This window comes from Chlorocebus sabaeus, chromosome 13, assembly GCF_047675955.1.
Source record: "Chlorocebus sabaeus isolate Y175 chromosome 13, mChlSab1.0.hap1, whole genome shotgun sequence".
Taxonomy (NCBI): Eukaryota; Metazoa; Chordata; class Mammalia; order Primates; family Cercopithecidae; genus Chlorocebus; species Chlorocebus sabaeus.
This window is the reverse complement of record NC_132916.1, coordinates 46,968,751-46,988,893: the sequence shown is the minus strand read 5'-3', so window position 1 is coordinate 46,988,893 and position 20,143 is coordinate 46,968,751. Positions and strand designations below refer to the sequence as shown.

The window sequence follows — 20,143 nt, the reverse complement described above, 5'->3', positions numbered from 1 at the left end:
TAAAAGTTAGCAATGCCAAAGACTCACAGAATGAAGAAAGCTAGGCAATACATGCCCTGTGATGTTTCAGCATGGTCCTAATGATCATGGTATTTTCCCAAGAGTAGATAGTGCATGTAAACAGTGGTAACCTCTGTATACATATGAGAGGTAAACAGCTTGGACCTCAGTTAACACACAGATTTTAACCAAAATTATCATGTTAAGAAAACTTCATCGTATTTAGAGATAAAGAATTTGCTTTATTGTATAAATGACAATTTCAACAAGGGTATAAATTAGGTATAATTATATAAACTGAATATTTACATACAATTTACATCCATTGTTCTATTAATGAGCAGCTTTAATATATAATACAATTCAGAATGATAAAGATATCTACATTTAGGTATCAAAAAAAAAAAAAAAAAAAGAAAGAAAGAAAGCAAAGACAAGAAGTCTACTTGCCCACTCAGTAAATAACAAAGACTTATGTAAAATTCCCACAAATTGATCTCAGAATCAGAGCAGCATTTTCTATTAACAAAAACTGTGAAATACTAGTAACTGTGCTTTATATAAAGCTGTTTGAGGCAATCTACATAGGAAATATTATCAAGATTCATAATTGCACAAATCTGAAAGGCCTTACATGTCTTATCACATATTACGCTGCTGTCATAACTCACAAAGAAGTAATTGTAGTATTTTATAAACTGCTTACTGTCTATGATTGCAAATTGTTTAGCTAATCCGTATAAACTTTCCGGCTGCAAATCTTCAATGTCATAGGTCTGGGTCAGGATATACTCCATCTTCCAGATGGACTCTCCCTTTAGATTCGCCTCTGTCAGATTCAAGTAATACTGCAACATATCCTGCAGTTAAGAACAGTAATGAAACCTGGTTCACTTTTTGGCACATAAGGCATTGTACAACAAGAAGCGTTCATGTTTAAATTTCTGTGACATTTCAGGCTGGGTGCTGTGGCTCATGCCTATAATCCCAGCACTTTGAGGGGCTGTGGCGGGTGGGTTACCTGAGGTCAGGAGTTTGAGACCAGCTTGACCAACATGGTGAAACCCCATCTCTACTAAAAATACACACACACACACACACACACACAAATTAGCTGGGCATGGTGGTGGGTGCCTGTAATCCCAGCTACTCAGGAGGCTGGGGCAGAAGAATTGCTGGAATCCGGGAGGCAGAGGTGGTGGTAAACCGAGATTATGATATTGCGCCACTGTACTCCAGCCTGGGTGACAGAGCAAGACTTCGAAGAAGGAGAGGAGAAAAGGAGAGGAGAAAAGGAGAGGAGAAAAGGAGAGGAGAAAAGGAGAGGAAAAAAGGAGAGGAATAAAGGAGAGGAAAAAGGAGAGGAAAAAGGAAAGGAAATCTGTGGCTACTTTGGTAGCTTGAAATTGTCCATGATGTGAGTATTTCTGTCATGGATATTGGCAAACACTACAAATTAAGGCACTTTTCCTCTCAGTGAACCAGTTGTTAAACATCTGTCAGTACTCCAGTATATGTGTGGTAATCTAGGCTTTATATCTAAACAAAGATAAATATTTGGAATGTGCATACTTACATTTTTGGCTTTTTCAAAAAAATGGAGTCTTACTATATACATAGTTGTATTTTAAGAAATTATTTAGAAATTATACAAGAAATTATTTTTATATTTTTAGAAATTATTTAGTGCTATATCAGGAGAATATTCCCACATGTGTACATATGTACCTATGTGGGAAGATTCTCCTCATATAGCACTAAATAATTTCTAAATTATTTATTATACAGCGGGGTCTGAACCTCAGATGCTGTGTATTAGATACATAAACATATATATAGATGGATATATACATGTGTGTGTGGATGTATATATCTGAGGTTCAGATCCAAAATTAGGCAACTGAAAGTTGTAGAAAAAATTCTTTTGGACTAATTTATCACACAATTGTTTCATTTCCCCAGACCAGATTTCTGCCACTGTACCTCTTCCCTCTGTTATTCCAAGGAATAACAGAACCATCACCTATTTAAATTCATCTAGAAAAAAAAAAAAGCAGTTATACCAATAATGGCTTTAACTGAAGTGAATTATTTTGAAATTATGTTTCTAGAAAGGGGAAGTTACCCAAACTGAAGTACCCATAAGCTAAATGGCCAGTCTTTTGTGCTAAATTGTTCTAAAGCAGGGAGCCATGAAGCTGCTCTAAAGAGCTTTTGTCCTAAATATCCAATTCAATTTTTTTTCCTTTAAAAGAATTTTTTGGGTGGGCCCAGTGGCTCACATCTGTAATACCAGCAATTTGGAAGGTCAGTGTGGGAAGATCACTTGAGCCCAAGAGTTCGAGACCAGCCTGGGCAACACAGGGAGACCCCCATCTCTACAATACGAATATAAAAATCAGCTGGGCGTGGTGGTGCATGACTGTAGTCCTGCCTACGTGGGAAGCTGAGGTGGCAGGATCACTTGAGCCCAGGAGTTTGAGGCTGCGATAAGCTATGATCACACTACTACACTTCAGCCTGGGTAACAGAACAAGAACTTGAAAATAAAATCTTGTTTGTTAACATTTATTAAGCATTTAGTATGAGCCAAACCTGGGTTACAAAACAAGAACAAGAAAATAAAATCTTGTTTAACATGTATTAAGCATTTAGTATGAGCCAAGCATTTTTCTAAGTGCTTTACATAGATCTGTTCATGCAATCCTCATAGTAACTTAGTGAATTAAACAATATTTTAATTCCCATTTCATGGGTAAATACACTGGGACACAGAGAAGTTTAGAAATAATGGTTCATGAGAGGGAATGGTAAAAGAGCGTACACTCTTCTTGATACTTATATTCCGGAGAAGAAGAATGAACATGGTTTAGTGAAACAGTATGTATACAAGTCCACAAACATGGCACTAACCAATGAAAGCATCTAAATAAATGTGAAGTCCTTAGAAGAATAGAAACAGCCTTCCAAAGACTAACTTCATCAGCTCACACTTAGTAAGTCCTGGTAACATTGAAGTATAAAAAAGAAGAAGGATGCAAGGAGATTTCAACATAAAATACGTCTCACATGACTGTCCTGAGAAAAATTCAACTAAACTAATGAAAACTACAAAGATACGTATAAACATGGGGTCAGCTCTGAAATCTGCCAACTTACCAATAATTTATAATCACGAGGATCATACTGAAATAGTCTGATACCAGGATTGTTGGTCTGTTTTTCTAAAACACTCTTCACTGGTGTAACAGCAGGAGCCACAAACAAAGAATTTACTGGACTTCCTGAACAAAACATATGCACATAAACAAACATTTTTAAACAACAGAGTTTAATTATATTAAAAATATAAACAGGTTCCAGATTAAGAGATCAACAGACATAGCCAAGTGATATGTGATCATTGATGGATACTGACTTGAAACAACTATAAAGAGACAATTTTGAGAAAATAGGGGTATTTTTGTTATTGATACCAGATAATTATTGTTGATTTTGTTAAGTCAGTTTGTGGTTATGTAAATTATCTGTATATTTTAGCAATGAATATAGAATATGTAGTGCTGAAATAGATCCAGTGTTTGAGATTCACTTTCAAATACTCCAGCAAGAAAATTAAAAGAATATAAGGCCAGGTGCGGTAGCTCAGGCCTGTAATCCCAGCACTTTGGGAGGCCGAGGCGGGCAGATCACTAGGTCAAGAGATCGAGACCTTCCTGGCCAATACGATGAAATTAGCTGGGCATGGTGACACACATGTAGTCCCAGCTACTCAGGAGGCTGAGGCAGGATAATCGCTTGAACCAGGGAGGCGGAGGTTGCAATGAGCCGAGATCGCAGGGTGCATTCCAGCCTGGCAACAGAGCAAGACTCCGTCTCAAAAAAGAAAAGTGAAAAATCTTGATAGATGTTGAATTTGAGTGATGAGTACATGGGGGTTTGTTTGTATCATTCTCTCTGCTTATATATGTATCAATAAGAACTTGCAAGTAAGAGCTTAATATATTTTATTTTAAGCTGTTGTGTAAATTGTGCTTTGCTTTCTAAATTCTGAGAAATAAAACAAGTAACATCAAAAGAAACTTGAGTGTAGCAGTTAAAATAGAGTGATATTTCTTTAAATTCGAAGATTCAAAAGAAAATTTGAGTGAGCTGAGGGTTTCTGTGGCTTTTGTGTTGACCCCAAATAAATAACGCTGGCCCCGTGGAGCTAACAGGAGCTTATGTTGAAGAAATCCAGCTGCAGGCCTAATATTATGATTTGGACACTCATCATACAACCATTGAGGATAATTCAGGAAAGGCTTGTGCTGGCAGATTTTTAAATAAAATGTTTAATTTACTAAATCAGCAAATTGACTAGATATTCACCGCTTTGCTCTAGACTCTTAGACTGGGGAGATGCAAACACAGCATTACCTTTGTTATCTGAAAGAACCATAATGCTGTCTCTGTGAGTGTGTCCATAAAATTGTCCTGCAATGACGTCACTGTATTTTCGAAAAATATCTATCAATTTCTCATTATAGTATTCTCTGATTGCTGTGATGTTCTTTGAATAGGGCAGATACCCCACTGGAACATGTGCTATGATGTACACCTGGAAAAAGAAACACAAGGAGGCCTCATGAGAATCTTTCTGCACATTCGTCACAACCAAATGACATTTGGATACCCAAGATTGAAGGTATATTAATTAAAATTTACAAAGCAAATATGTCGTCTCTTCTATTTATAACAAAAAGACAAAATTATAAAACTATTAACGTCACTATATCTGCACACTCTTGATGATATAAGGCAACTGTGACTTCAGTCACAATGTTTTGAACTGGGCTCTTTTTATACCAGCAGATGTCCACTAATCCTAAAAGCAGTAAAAGCAAGACAAAATAAAACTTGCAATGCAAGGTGACTCAGGCCTGTAATCCCAGCACTTTGGGATGCCAAAGCAGAGTTCGAGCCGCCCAGAGTTTCAGACCAGCCTGAGCAACATGGTGAAATCTTGTCTCTACAAAAAATAACAGAAAAAAAAATTAGCTTAGTGTAGTGGCGTGCACCTGTAGTCCCACCTACTCAGGATACTGAGGTGGAAGAAACACTGGAGCCCAGGAGGCTGAAGGCAGTGAGCCATGATCGCACCACTGCACTCTAGCCTGGACAACAGAGTGAGACCCCTGTCTCTTAAAAAAAAAAAAAAAAAATTAAAACTAAAATGAGTTGGCCAGGCATAGTGGCTCACACTTGTAATCCCAGCACTTTGGAAGGCCAAGATGAGGGGATCACCTAGGTCAGTAGTTCAAGACCAATCTGGCCAACATGGTAAAACCCCGTCTCTACTAAAAATACAAAAATTAGCCAGACGTGGTAGTGGGTGCCTGTAATCTCAGCTACTAGGAAGGCTGAGGCAGGAGAATCACTTGCACCTGGGAGGCAGAGGTTGCAGTGAGCCAAGACCACGCCATTACACTCCAGCCTGGGCAACAGAGTGAGACTCCATCTCGAAATAAAAAAAAAAGAAAGAAAGAAGGAAAATCTATGAGTTACAAAGTGTTTATGAAAAAAAAAATCTTCAAATTCTAATACTTTTATTGATACTGGAGTCCACCCCAAGTTTAATAAACACACAAATTTTGCCTTCCGTTTATTCCCAGATGGTTTTGGTCTATGGGATCTACCTTCTCCTTATTCCACCGAGAGCTGTTCAGTGTACTTTCTAGCCATTCAAACTGGTTGGCTGGGTCGGTCTTGTTCAGTGTCATTATATTTGGGCTGTAGTACAAGTTTGTGTTTAGACTGATGATCCTAAGGTTTGGATTAGTTGTAACTTTCTGTGAATAAAAACCGCCTATAAAAACAATTTTAAAACACATTTAGGAAGACATACACATACACACAAACATTGTGAAAGCAAATTCCTGAGGTTTACAATCCAGTCAGGAGGTTGGTGCTTATTTCTCATTGTTTAGTTTGCACATAGATAGGCTGTCATTAGATAAGGATCAGATTTAACAAGCATTTACTGAAAACCTGGTAGGTGCCAGGCCCCGTGCTGTCACTTCCAACATATTGAGATAACAACAGTTGTATCCAATATTCACATGAAAAGATAAATAAGTGTTTGGGCAGTAAGCAATGAGACTGAATTTTATGAAAGAAAGATTTACACATCAACTTCTACTTTTGTGATTAGGGGTTTAAGATGAAAGACATTGTGAAATATAAAATCCAAAAAATGGTAACACATATGGAGCTTGCTAGAGACTACTTGGAAAAAAAAGTCAGACAAACCACAGCTGCTACAATCTCGGGGGAGAAGAGGTTTAAAGGCATCACTCCACCCATGCCTCTGCACCACGGGTGATGGGACACCCAAGGGTCTGCCGCAATGGCACTTTCAGAGCTAGGCACTAAGATCTGGCTCAGCTTTCTTTGCCCTGAGCCTACTCACTATGCACGGCTTTCCCTAGTTTTCAATCATGATTGATCACTGCCCCTTTAATTTTCTCTATTCTTTCTCGGAGTCATAACACCTTATTATTTTTACTATGGTATTAGCAGGGCAGTTGGGTTTGAATTTGTCAGAGGTTATTTTTGAGAAGCTGCCTTTCATGTCCTAGGAGGAGAAAATGACAACAGGTCTCACTAGGGCCTCTGGGATGACAAAGTTTGAGGCCCCTTATGTAGGACATCTCTGCTCCAAATCACTTTTGCCTTTAAGACTTTCTCAGGATGCCTTCTATGACTTTTAACTTAATATTATACTCCAGTGTTTAACTGGAGTTTTGAGGGCTATCATTGGAATGGATATTATGATGAAACTCATATGGTTTTTCCTTAGGGCCTGCATTCCACTTCTCAGTTTTTTTCTGCCTCCCCTGCTTTATGCTGAGTCTTCTTAGAAGGCAGAGCATTTCTTTAGGAATCTTGATCATTCTTTATGGCTGTCCCTTCAACCTGCACAAGCTCTCCGTGTGTCTTGTAGGATGTGAAGTATAAGACTAGACATAGGCCGGGCATGGTGGCTCATGCCTATAATCCCAGCACTTTGGGAGGCCAAGGTAGGTGGATCTCCTGAGGTCAGAAGTTCGAGACCAGCCTGATCAACATAGTGAAACCCTATCTCTACTAAAAATACAAAAATTAGCCAGGTGTGGTGGTGGGTGCCTGTAATCCCAGCTACTCAGGAGGCTGCGGCAGGAGAATCACTTGAACTCAGGAGGCAGAGGTTGCAGTGAGCCAAGACCGCACCATTGCACTCTAGCCTGGGCAATGAGCGAAACTCCATCTCAAAAAAAAAAAAAAAAAAAAAAAAAAAAGACTAGATATAGTTCCCTAGACTAATCAGAACCATAGTCTAATTCTAATCTATCATGTCTCAAATTCATAAATACTATGATTTGCTGCATGCTAGCAAAACAATAAAAAAAATAGTGGCAAAAGCCAAAGGGTTAACAAAAATACTGAAAGAAGTGCTTTAACCCAGAGAAATCTAGCCATTAACTTAATATTGTCTCAACATTCTAAAAACACCAAAGTCTTAGTTTAACAGCTGGGCACCTCAGTTAAGCTCACAAAATGTCATGGATTTACATAACAATGTGTCAAGAGCCACTGAAGCAGAGGGCCTTTAGACATGACCCAGGGAAGGCCTTACTATGCACTAATTATGCATTACTTTCCCAAGCACCTCAAAGTCCATGTTAGAAGCTTAATTATCCTCACTTTACCAGCTGTTTGTTTTATACAACTGTGCTGCTTTGTTAGAAGTTAGTGTCCATTCTCTTTTCTCAATCAATTTTCCAATTAGAAACATATACTTTTATTTACATTGAAATCCCAAGTTCAGCTTTTGCTCCACCGGGAACATACCTACCTAATTAAAAGCAGCAGAAGAAAAAAGAGTAGAAGAAGAACAGGAAGAGCTCCCTGCAAGATAAACAGGTTCGTGACCTGTGTCACAGGCAGCATTACTACTCACTGTCCTCCACAAAAACTGGGGGCTGCGCTCCAGAATTGGCACACTCAAGCAAACATTAATAATTTAAGTCTAAATAACATGAATAAAAACTGAGGCAAAATAGGAATAAGTAAGTCTTTCACTTACCTTTCCTTAAAGTACTAATACCTTCTTCATCTAGCCATGGTTTCCAGAGGTTTGCTACTGCGTTGTACACTTTACTGGTGACTACAGGCAGTTGATCCTGGCCACAAACAATATAATCCACCATTGAAATTTAAAGATACACAGTTGAATTAATGTAAACACTACTTGAGCACTGACTACTATGTTAGGCATCCAGAGATGCAAGGATGATTATTAGATAGATTTCATCTCCAAGGAATTATAACTTAGTTGGAGACTGGGGGACAAAATGTAACCACTTAACTATAAGACAATGTGCTGGGCACTACCCAGAGGTCTGGGAGCCTAGAAGCAAGAACAATCAAGTGTAGCCAAGGGCCAGGTGCAGTGGCTCATGCCTATAATCCCAGCACTTTGGGAGGCCGAGGCAGGCAGATCACTTGAGGTCAGAAGTTCAAGAAGTGCCTGGCCAATATGGTGAAACCCCATCTCTACTACAAATACAAAAATTAGCCAGGCATGGTGGTGAGCACCCATAATCACAGCTACTCAGGAGGCTTAGGCAGGAAAATCACTGGAACTCACGAGGCGAAGGTTGCAGTGAGCCAAGATCTCACCACTGCACTTCAGCTTGGGCAAATCACTGAGGTTCTGGCTCAAACAAACAAACAAACGAACAAACAAACAAACAAAAAAAACAAAAGTGTAGTCCAGGGAATTAGAGTAGAGAGTGAAGAAGCCATTTAAACCAGGCCTTAAATAAGGATTTTATCAACTTAACAAAAGGGCATCAAAGCAAATGCAGTGGCCCAGATACAAACACAGGCATAGGCACAGGCACAGGCACGGAGTCCCATAGGTGTGTACCATGTACAGAGAAAAGCTCAGGCTTTAGCATAGCTAGGATATAGGAAGGATGTGGGAGCGGGCTCAATAAAGAGACGCCAAAGGCAGGTTTGAGCCTGTACGTGCACTGCCTGATGCAGCATGCTGAGGGAACAGGAAAACACCATGTTTTAGAATTTAACGAAGTCTTCTGAACTGTTCAAACTATTATAAGCGTCTTAACTTTTTGAAGAAAGATTTACAACCACGTGCTTTTGATGTGGATAAGTCTCTTTATGGCAGCATAAATTATATCAAAATATTTTGATTTTTTAAATAATACATTTTAAGTATAAAACATTTTTATTATCATAAAATGTCTTCAGGATGACATAGGCTCTAGTGTAGAAGTAAATGGGGACCTTCGCCTGGGGGAAAACAAACAAAACTTTAAGAAAGTAAATACTGAAGCAGGGAATGGTGATTCATGCCTGTATTCCTAGCACTTTGAGAGGCTGAGGGAGGAGGATAGCTTGAGCCCCAGAGGTCGAGGCTGCATTTATCTATGCTTGTGCCACTGAACTGCACTCCAGCCTGGGTGACAGAAAAAGAGGTAAATACTGAACAAAAACCCAGAAATCATTTGTAAATCGGATAACTGCTTTTAATTTTGTTTTTAAAAAAGTATGTTAAATGACTGAAGCTCTTTCTTCACTCTCTTCATTTACTTCTGTACATTGGTAAAATAGACCTATTTCTGAGAGCAGTTTATCAAAAGTTATTTTTCAAGAAGATGCCCAAGTCACAGTAGTTCTTGATACATGCATCTAATACATGATGAATGTATAGACACATCCAGGGCAAGTAATAACCAACAGACTTGTTTTAATTGGACTAAACATGTATTTTCAGTTTGTATCCAAGATCAGGGTCGCCTGCCTGAGAATTACACAACAGCTTAGGCCAATCTAGATTCTCATTAAAAATTGGTAGGCATTATTATCATCATATAAAAAAGGCCATAAAGTCTTGTTTACTTTGGGATGGATGCCAAGTATGGTATGGTGATGGAAAAGCTTAGAATTATGGAAAAATCACTTTAGACTTTCTTCTCTATTTTAAAAATGAGAAATACAAGCACCAGAGAAGTTAGACGGCTAGTCCAGGTATAGGTGGTCAGTCTCAGGGTGGGTCTAAATCCCATGATCACTCTCACAGCCAGTTGTCTATTGCTACATGTTTCCTTCCCAATCCTTTTTGGCTGTGACATAACCACTGCTGAGAAATGAAGCCTAATGGAAAGTGACCCACCCACAAATTCAGTGGCACCAGTCTTGCCAGTGTAGGAGTAAATGGGGACTCTTCCTTGGGTGGCAACAGGAAGAATTCTCCAGGCTGTCCACACTGATACCTACTTCTGGTGTCATGGGTGGGGACATGCATCTGTGTATGTATATTATGTAGCTATGCTGCATGAACATGGGATTTCAGTGGGAAAATAGCACTTATGAAATGTATTTGTTTCTAACATTCTCCAGAGTTAGATCTCAGACATCAGCCTCTAGGAAAACTTGTTGTGGAGCTTTCATGTTACATTTGACGTTTCCAAAACTGTGAGGTGGAAAGATGGTAGTGGAATAACAGAAAGAACATTTTTATATACAAGACCATAAGCTAGAAAGAGAAAAAAAAAATTAACTGTTAAAGGTATGTAGGCTGCCCAATTTACCCTAGCTGTATATATTAATACAATAGGATATGTTATAGAAGTTAGGTAGCATTTCTGTCTTTGAATTTTAAGATTTGACTTGACAAAAAGAGGACAGACATAAAAATAAAATGAAACAAATCCTCAAAGGAGTTACAAACATGTATCCCCTGTCACCACTTAATGTGACAATCACCACAAGTCCACTTACTGAGGGCTTATGCTGTGGCAGATAGTAAGCTATGCCCTTTTCATATCACCAATGCTCACAAAAACTTTACAAGGTAGGTACTATGGCTTCTATTTACAAATGAGTGATCTCTGCATCAGCGATGTTAAGTGAATCACCCAAGTTGGCCAAGCTATTAAAAGCAGGGCTGGGAGGGAGGTGTGATGGTGGGAGGGAGGGGGTGGAAGGCAGGGCTGGTTAAAGATTTACATTCTAGTGACTATGACTCTAACCCCTGTGTTTTCCAATATTCCAGCCTTCCTGCCACCTAAGACATATAAACACAATGTGTGTGACCTTGGGCTGCTGGAACTCATTTGTTCCCAAGCCTCTGCACTGGGTGGTCTAATATCTCAACAGGAACAAAAGCTGTTTGTTTTTGCTGACTCAAAAAGACTCACATATTACTCATCTCAAGATAGTAGGCCAGGGCCAAGAAGTCACTTGAAACCTCAGCTTGTTCTAGAATACAACTCGTCAAAATTACTGTATTTAGGTTTGACTAACTAAAAATAATCAAAACCCCCATTCAGCATTCATTTGACATGAGATGGAAGATATTCTAAGCAAACAGAAAAATGTGGACACAGAGAGGCATGAAAGTACATGTGTTTGGGAAACATTACGTATGTTAGTCAGGCAAGAGCAAGAGATGTGCAAAAGGATGTTGTTTTAAGTGAACACAGATCTGAAGTAAAAAGATCTAGAGTTTGGGCTCTGCTCGCAATGGATTTTGAGCACTTGAACAAGTAATTCACATTTCTGAGCCTTCATTTTCTCACCTACAAAATGAAGGGTAGGTCTAGATCAGGGGTCAGCAAACTTTTTCTATCCCTTTCAACTGCTCTGTTCTGAAACATGAAACAATCAAATGCAATGTAGAATGAATGGAAACATAGTTGTGTTCCAATAAAACTTTATTTACAAAATCAAGCAACAGGCTGAATTTGTACCACAGGAGACAATTTCCAAGCCCTGGACTAAACAAAAATCGCTGGGTACAAATCTAAAATTTTACACTACTACAACAGGATGCTAAAACAGGACTGTTATCTGGCTGTTATGCACAGGTTGGTTCTCAAATAAAAACCTGTTGGAGCCAGGGGTATCTAGGCATTAAATGCTCTGAACACGGTCTCTGCCTTGAATCATGTCTTAATTAGATAAACTAGACTTGAACATAGACCTCCTTCCTCTTTGCTTCTTATGGTAATTTGTAATGTTTTTGTTTTTATTTATAGTCTAGCTTAGATCAGGGTATGCACATCTTTGCAGGCCTAATAAGAATTCTGGAAAAAGTAAATATTTATCAATATTAACCTTACTTGCTAACCTTGTCATGGACATGCAAATGAACATTCAAAAGAAAAGAGAAATTGAAGAAGATTAGAAGGAAAACATAAATTAATAATCCACAAACTGGATAATTTGTTTCTGAAAAGTCACTATTGGTATAACTTCTCATGACATATTAAAATAATCCTTATACAGTCCCCAAAGTACTTGTCTTTGCCTTTCTTGATGGTTAGGATTAAGACCACATTCTCCCCCTATAAGACCCACTCCCATGCCCTATCACTAGCTAGTTATTGTCACAATTTTGACACTACTAATAGGAACAATTATTTAAGCACTTCTGAAAGTTTATTAAATTTACCTGTGGCCAATAGTCATGATTACCCAGTGCAGGGAAAACCTGGAGATTTGGAAAGAGACTCTGGATGGTGATTGTCATATTAGCGATCACATTTATAACAGTGTCTGTTGAGAGTTCAGGTACAGGAACATGAGGTGGGCTATCCCTGAAAAAGAGACAGATTGTAAAGAACAAAATCAGTTTCATAAAGAGTTACTAGACTTATGCATGATGCCTTGCTATACCTATTATTGCACACTTCCATTTTAAAACAGCAGATTACAGCTAAAGAGTTGATAGACTACTCTTCACCTACCTCTTCCCTACAGAGAATCCTATAAAAGAAAATTAACAAAATAAAATACAAAAAATAAGCTGGGAATCCCAGTCTATTTCACTACCTGACTGAAGATTTATAAGAGGCTAAAAACTGCAATAATTAAAAGCAGATGCCAGTTGAACCAGAGCCCAAATGCCTATTTCAAATCCCATTTTTGCCAATTACCCACTGCATATACTCGGGTAGCTTACTTAGATGTTCAGTGCCTTCATTTCCTCATCTGTAAAATGGGAATAATAATACCCATTGTAAAAATTAAATAAGTTACAATGTATAAGTTAATTAAAACAGTGCCAAGCCCTAAGTAAATACTCTACAAATATTAGCTACGGTCATTATTCCAGGTAAAGAAATATGGGCCTCTTCACTCTATAATGATGAAAGGAACCAGTTAGTTATACTGCCAGAAGATGATGCTTTACAAAATTTTTTGTCATGACAGGTAAACTTCCATTATTGTCTTTCGTCTTTGATAATTTCATGAAGACCTAGTATCAACATCTCAAGACATTGATGCAAGTATGCTGTTTATGGATTCATCTCTTAGTTAACACTGACATATTTCTGAAATCCGTATTCCAGAAAAAAAAAAAATACTTCTAAAATTGTTCTTACCTCTAATAATGTTGATTAGTTTGACCTAGAGTTTTTTAACTCAAATAACTCTTAAAATGTAACTAATCTTCTTATGGAATTCAGCATTCTTATGAAGCTTAGGACACTGTAAATAAATATTGAGTGATTAATGGTACTTATATAATCACTTACCCTGTCCATATCATGAAAGACGCTTCTTGTCCAGAATTTTTAATAAAATCAAATGCTGACAAAATAAGTTGATATGGAGAATCACACAGAACATCTCCAAAAGGGCCAGGGTTGGAGGCATTTGCACCTTTAGATGAAGCACACACTTTTGTGTGGTCATCTGTGATGTGGTAAGTAGGGTCTAAGTGTAAGTCAGTCACATGCCAAAACTGTCCTGTTGATTAGACAAAAAACGCAGATAAATCTACTTGTTCTCTTTTGGAATTCTCATATAAATATTTATAATAAGACTAGAGACGGTTGTTCCTCCCTGTGATGGAGGAAAGTTTTGGTAATTTAAATGTTCATAAGCCTTGAAGTTAAATACAATCCTTCTCTGTAAGAAGATGAGCTTCAAGGAACTGTAGGAACAATTTACTACTTAAGTGTGTCAGAACTGATGAGCTCAGGCCAGGCGAGGTTTCTCATGCCTGTAATCCCAGCACTTTGGGAGGCTGAAGCAGGCCGATTACTTGAGGTCAGGAGTTCGAGACCAGCCTGGCCAACATGGGGAAACCCTATCTCTACCAAAAATATTAAAAAATTAGTCGAGTGTGGTGGTACACACCTGTAATCCCAGCTACTCAGGAGGCTGAGGTGGGAGAATCGCTTAAACCCGGGAGGCAGAAGTTGTGGTGAGCTGAGATCGTGCCACTGCACTCCAGCCTGGGAGACAGAGTAAGACTCGGTTTAAAAAAAAAAAAGAATGGATGAGCTCAGTATTAGTATCAGCATGATAACTGAACAAAGAGCATTTAGCAAAGCTATGTTTCCATAATAAAATGTATGAAAGTATCCTTTGGAGAGGCCAATGATGACATCATCTTGTGTCTTGAGTGTGTCTCCTTTAAGAATTTAAGATTTCACAAATTATTTACATTCTTCTTGTAGAAAAATTGACATATAAATATGTTGTCGTTTGTTAGGGTTACACAGTGAGTAAGCAGACTGCAGAACCAGGAACTATCTATCACTCTTACTTTCTTGTAAACCTTGCCTCTGAACATTAATTCAAAGAACATAAATCTCTAATACAAGCTTTAAGCCAAAAATAGGAATTCCCAAAGGTTCTTAAAAGCTATTTAATAGAGGTACATCTTCTATTATACACTCATATAAAATGTTAATAAGGGAAGCAACTGTTAAATAGGATGCTTCCATTGGGTTTTTAGGAAGCAGCCAGGCCCATTTAATAGCATCCTTACTTGGAAATCATCTTAAGAAAGTTTTCTTTTTTTTTTTTTTTTTTTTTTGAGATGGAGTTTCCTACTGTCTCCTGGGCTGGAGTGCAATGGCGCAGTCTTGGTTCACTGCCACCTCCACCTCCTGGGTTCAAGCTATTCTTCCGCCTCAGCCTCCTGAGTAGCTGGGATTACAGGTGTGTGCTACCACACCCAGCTATTTTTTTGTATTTTTAGTAGAGACGGGGTTTCACCGTGTTAGCCAGGATGGTCTCGATTTCCTGACCTCGTGATCTGCCTGCTTTGGATTCCCAAAGTGCTGGGATTACAGGCGTGAGCCACCGCGCCCGGCCAAGAAAGTTTCCTTTATTAAAGGTAATACTAGAACAAATAATCACAGTGGTATCTCTCTTTATTAAGTAGTTGCTATGTGCCAGGCACTGTGATAAGCAATTTAAATATATTATGTCATTTGATTCTCAAAACTACTCTCTGAACTGGGACTTCTGGTTCTCATTTTAGAATTGAAAAACCAGTGCTGGGTCAAATAGAAAATTTGTTAAAGTATACACAGCTAATAAACCTGAACTCCCATACTGACGGGCCTCCAAGTTTGTTTATACATCGTTTACATATATACTCAATGATCCTTATAGACCATGTTTAAATTGTTCTAATAAAGAGATTTTTTTCCACACTTTTGAGTTTTTGAGTTTACTCTGATTATGACTAGAAACACATCAGAAGTGACAAAGTAGCATGTACTGCACCAGAAGCACTGAGCAAACAGGTAGGATGCAAACTTTAAAGTATACCAATATGATACAACTGAATTAAACCCAAAGCTGTGATAATAAGGTAAAACAGTTGATATGTTAAGGTGAAAGGGGTGAGTTATCTTTTGGTTGTTGTTTCTTCTCAACATAATTGTCATTATAATTTTATAACACATTTATGTTCACAACTAAGAAATGGTAGACAAAAGATCCAGAAGAAAGTAGTAGTATGGTCAATTACTTGGTACTTAGTCACTATTTGAAAATATCTTCCAAAAGCGATTTTATTTTATTCCATAATGCAGAAAATACCCCAATCTTTATTTCCATCTTATATATACTTTATCTAGCACAAAAAGTAAAGATGGAAAATAGCTCAGAGTGTTCCCAGAGAATCGTTTTAATGTGAACATGTATTTGTATTATTTCGAGAATGTAAGGGTATAGTAAATGAACATGAAACAATACAGTGCCGTGGTTAAGAGTGGAGACCAGAGTCAGACTGTTTGACTTCCAACCCAAGCTCCACCACCCACTAATCTAGCTATGTGATCTTGGCCTATTTCATTGATGAAATGGGAATAATAATAGTGCCTACTGTGAGAGTTAAGTGACTTAGCAGAAGTAAAGCCCTTAGAAGGTATATGGCACCAAGTAAGCTCAATGTTAGTTTTACTGTTTTTGTTTGTTTGTTTTAACTTCAAACCCGATTTCCAAGTAATACTTAAAATTCAAGTACTTATTACATGTTTAGTACTATTTTTTATGCTTCACATGTATGAACTCATTATTATGCATACTCCATTTTACAGAAAAGAAACTGAAGCACACAGAGATTAAATTCAAGTTACATGCATCATCTTCAACAGAGCTAAACTACGAATTCAGAAAATCTGACTCCAGAGTCCACATTGCCCTTATCCACATACTATTTCTCTCTGTGTTTTCATATTCAAATATCTCCAGTCTCACTTGCCTCACATGAAAACAGATAATGATGCCGGGCACTCATGCCTGTAATCTCAGCACTTTGGAAGGCTGAGGCAGGAGGATCGCTTGAGTTCAGGATTTTGAGACCAGCCTGGACAACATGGTGAAACCTCATGCCTACAAAAAATACAAAAATTAGGAAGGATCTCTTGAGCCAGGAAGATTGAGGCTGCAGTGAGCCAAGATTGGACCACAGCACTCCAACCTGGGTGACAGAGACCCTGTCTCAAAAAAAAAAAAAAAAAAAAAAAAAAGGAAGAAGAAGAAGAAAGAAAACCAATAATGACAATATCTACACACCAGATACTGTGAAGATTAGGGGAAAAAAAGACTATAAAAATATTCAGTATCTGTTTCACTAAACCCAAACCTGAAATGCATTAAGAGGACACCCCTCTGATATAATTTAGTACCTAGATTTATATTTCTAGCACCTAGAATATGCAATGACTTATAGTAGCCCTTCAACAAACATTCTTTAATTTATATATGATGACATTTAGGCAAAGGCAAATTTCGTAATATCCTCAAGATCATATGATGACTCAGTAATGAAAGCTTAACTGGAACCAGTCTCTCCAGACTTCCGGTCTAGTGATCTTTCTACTGCATGGCATTGCCAGACAGATAAATTAGGGGATAATCATTTAAATTCACTGAAAGATGTCTTTAAATAGAAGCCAAGAACAGAGATCTGACAGGTTCTTAACCTGGGACTCATGAATAATGAACATCTGGAAGTCTCATCTCCCTCCCCTAACGAAACTGTATAAAAAAATGGGTGTGCATGTGTGTTTCCACTGTCTGGCCTGTGGCAGAGCTCACACTCCAAACCATGTTTCTAGTTCAAAGTCCAAAGTTCTTTTTACTACACCACGTTTTCCTGTCCTGCAAACCATCTTTAAAACGATTTCCAAAAATATGTGTGTTCAACATATCTAGAAAAACTTCCAAAATTATACCAGAAAATCTTTTAATCTAAAGAAAATGTTATAACTTCTCCTCAAGAACCCAATAAACCATAGTTCAGACATAATTCAGCTCGCCTTATTCCTTATTTGAACAGTTTGAACACTCAGCAGTATATGAATGGTTGAAGTATGGCTGCTGGGATTGGCCAAACTTAGCTATTGTTACCAGTGAATACTCTTAAGTTAGGTTTTCAGTCTCATCTGACTATTAAGCTAGGCTACAGTTCATTCACAAGGATTCAAATATAGAAGTAAGGAATCCTTCTCAGGCCGTATTTAGTTTGCTTTAACACTACCAATCAAGCCAGTCCCAGTCTACTAAATCTAAAGAACTGTAGCCAAAAACACACATGTGAAGCTTCCTAGGACTTTTGTCCTCCGACCACCAGGACTTGAGAGGACAGAAAGCTAAGACTGGGAACTTAAAAGCAAAAACACATAACAAGCAAGCCGTAGCCAGACAGGGTGTTGAAAGGAAGTCTGAGCATTTGGGGCTGAGAGGAGGCGGCAGGGGAGTTGTCACATCAAGTGCAAAATATGCAAAATACTACAAACAAGGAGAATTGTGAAACTGCTGAGTGAATACTTCAGACCTTTGAACTCCAGTGATTCCAGTAACACTTCAGACCTTTGAACTCCAGTAATCCCTCTTCCTTCCCCTTCAGTATGTGGGGATTCAACCTTGCAGCTTCCCATCCAAAACGGAGGTGTGAAGACTCACATAGTCCCCAGAAAGCGCTCCTTGAGGCCTCCTTAAAACACAGGTGAATTTGCCATTGTGTGGCCTCAAGCAACCGGAGACGTTTTATTTCAAAATCCTAACCGGTCACATAATTAAAGTAACACAAGCTAAGCTGTAATAAAAGCAGAAACCAGTACACATAAACATTTTGGGGAAATTTCTTGTAATGACTGACATTTGCCACAGTTGGGAAACCAGATTTACAATTTTTGCTTCAGACCTCCTGACAGCTGAGTCATGAGGACTTGGCCTTCGAAGAGAAGATATTTGCCCTACAGTGCTCCCAAGTCCTGAGAAAGCACAGAGGGAGCAAAGTGAGAGGTTTCAGCACTAGTTGCTGCCACCGAGTCTCAGGGACAACTCTCCCCCCAAAGAAAACAGAACTCCACTTCTCTAATTTTGTTTTTCCTCCAACAGTGCAATTATTTTTAAAGGGAGTTGAGGAGGTGTGAGCACCTTGATTTTTGAAACTGGAGGCTCAGATGGCATTGTACAATCTCCCATCAAAATGTATCTATTCTGGACCAGTGAGTCACAAACTTAGCCGAACGGAAGGAATCATGCGGAGGGTTAAACAGCTACTGTGGGACCCCAACGTCGGCGGTTCAGATTCAGTAGGTCTGGGATGGGCTAGAAATTTGCAATGCTAACAAGCTCAGGTGCGGCGGGTGCTGCCACCGGTCCAGGGCCACACTTAAGAGAATCACTACTGTAACAGGCACTGTGTTAAGAGTTGGGAGTGAATAAAATGGGTCCCGGCCGCAGGTGGACATCCAGGTGAAATGAAGTCCCCGTGAGTTCCACGGTTGACTAAGGGGCGAGTCTACACCGAGGGTGCTTTCGCGCTCTAGCTGGGTGAGTGGCCCAAAAAGCCACCGATCTCGGTCGAGCAAGACATAAGATAGTCTGAGTCACGCTGAAATTTACATCCCTGAGCTGAGGGGGAAACTACAGTCCCCGTCTATTCAGGACTGATTCGGGGCCTCCTGCAGTGCTGGACATCGGACTCCCAGCTTCCTCTTCCCTTGAGTCCCGGAGCTTTTCCTTCCTTCCCCAAGGAGCAAACCAACTGAGACGCAGGATGTAAACAAAAGCCAGGCTGTTGAAATCTGGCCGACGCGCCCTTGGAGCGCCCCCACCGGCGCTGGCATTTCCCCCCGCCCAGCCCCGGTCTTCCGGCTGGACGCCCTAACGCTCTAGTCCCTTGGTCGCCCGCCCAGCGCCCAGCAGCCGCAGTGAACGCCGGATGCGTCAGGGCCCCGGCTAGCCCGAGCCTCTGCCGGGGGCAGCTGCCCTCCCGCACTTTCTCCGGCTGTGCGCAGGCGCCGTCGCTCCCCGCTCTCAGCCCTGGCTGGGAAGAGAAGGGTAGCGGACAACTCACCTACAGCTGGAGGAGAATTCCTGCCGCCTGCAGGCGCCACGGGCAGCCCGAGGCCGGAGCGGCAGTGCCAAGCAGTCAGCAGGCAGCAGACAAGCGCGTGCAGCAGCGCCATGGAGGACCGCGGGGCTGACCCGGAGGCTCGGGCTGTCCCGCAGCTCCACTCGGACCGTCAGGCCTGAGGGTGAGGAGGAGTCAGAAGACGGCTGCGGGTATAGACGCCCGGCTGATCACGTGCAAAGACAGATTCCACAGCGAGTCAGTTCGCCTGGCCTTCAGCTGCTGTTTAGCGATGATCTGTTCTCGTATTTCTTAGCGTCGGTGTTTGGCCTAGGAAGGAATGTTCTTGTAGAGAAGCTCAAATTCAGGCTCGTGTATCAGTGGTGCAGTTGATGTCAAACACTGACACACTGGTGCTTGGGGATAGAGGAAGACATTCAACTTGATGAAAGCCAGAAGGAGGGAGAGCAAGAT

At 39.7% G+C, this 20,143-nt stretch overlaps 1 protein-coding gene across 2 annotated transcripts; it reads right to left on the bottom strand.

Annotated features, from left to right (window-relative positions):
* Window positions 1-221: 221 nt before the first annotated feature.
* Window positions 222-19,873, bottom strand: SMPDL3A (sphingomyelin phosphodiesterase acid like 3A). 2 transcript variants are annotated; one of them, XM_008007180.3, is made up of 8 exons: window positions 19,673-19,873; window positions 13,593-13,806; window positions 12,506-12,650; window positions 8,108-8,204; window positions 5,679-5,848; window positions 4,420-4,600; window positions 3,160-3,284; window positions 222-860 (listed from the first exon to the last, which is right to left on the bottom strand). In XM_008007180.3, the coding sequence occupies exons 1-8, from the start codon at window positions 19,782-19,784 to the stop codon at window positions 543-545; spliced, it is 1,362 nt and encodes a 453-aa protein (XP_008005371.3). In that variant the 5' UTR covers window positions 19,785-19,873; the 3' UTR covers window positions 222-542. The 2 variants fall into 2 exon arrangements, with proteins under 2 accessions (XP_008005371.3, XP_008005372.3); XM_008007181.3 differs by lacking the exon at window positions 13,593-13,806.
* Between the last annotated feature and the right edge of the window lie 270 nt (window positions 19,874-20,143).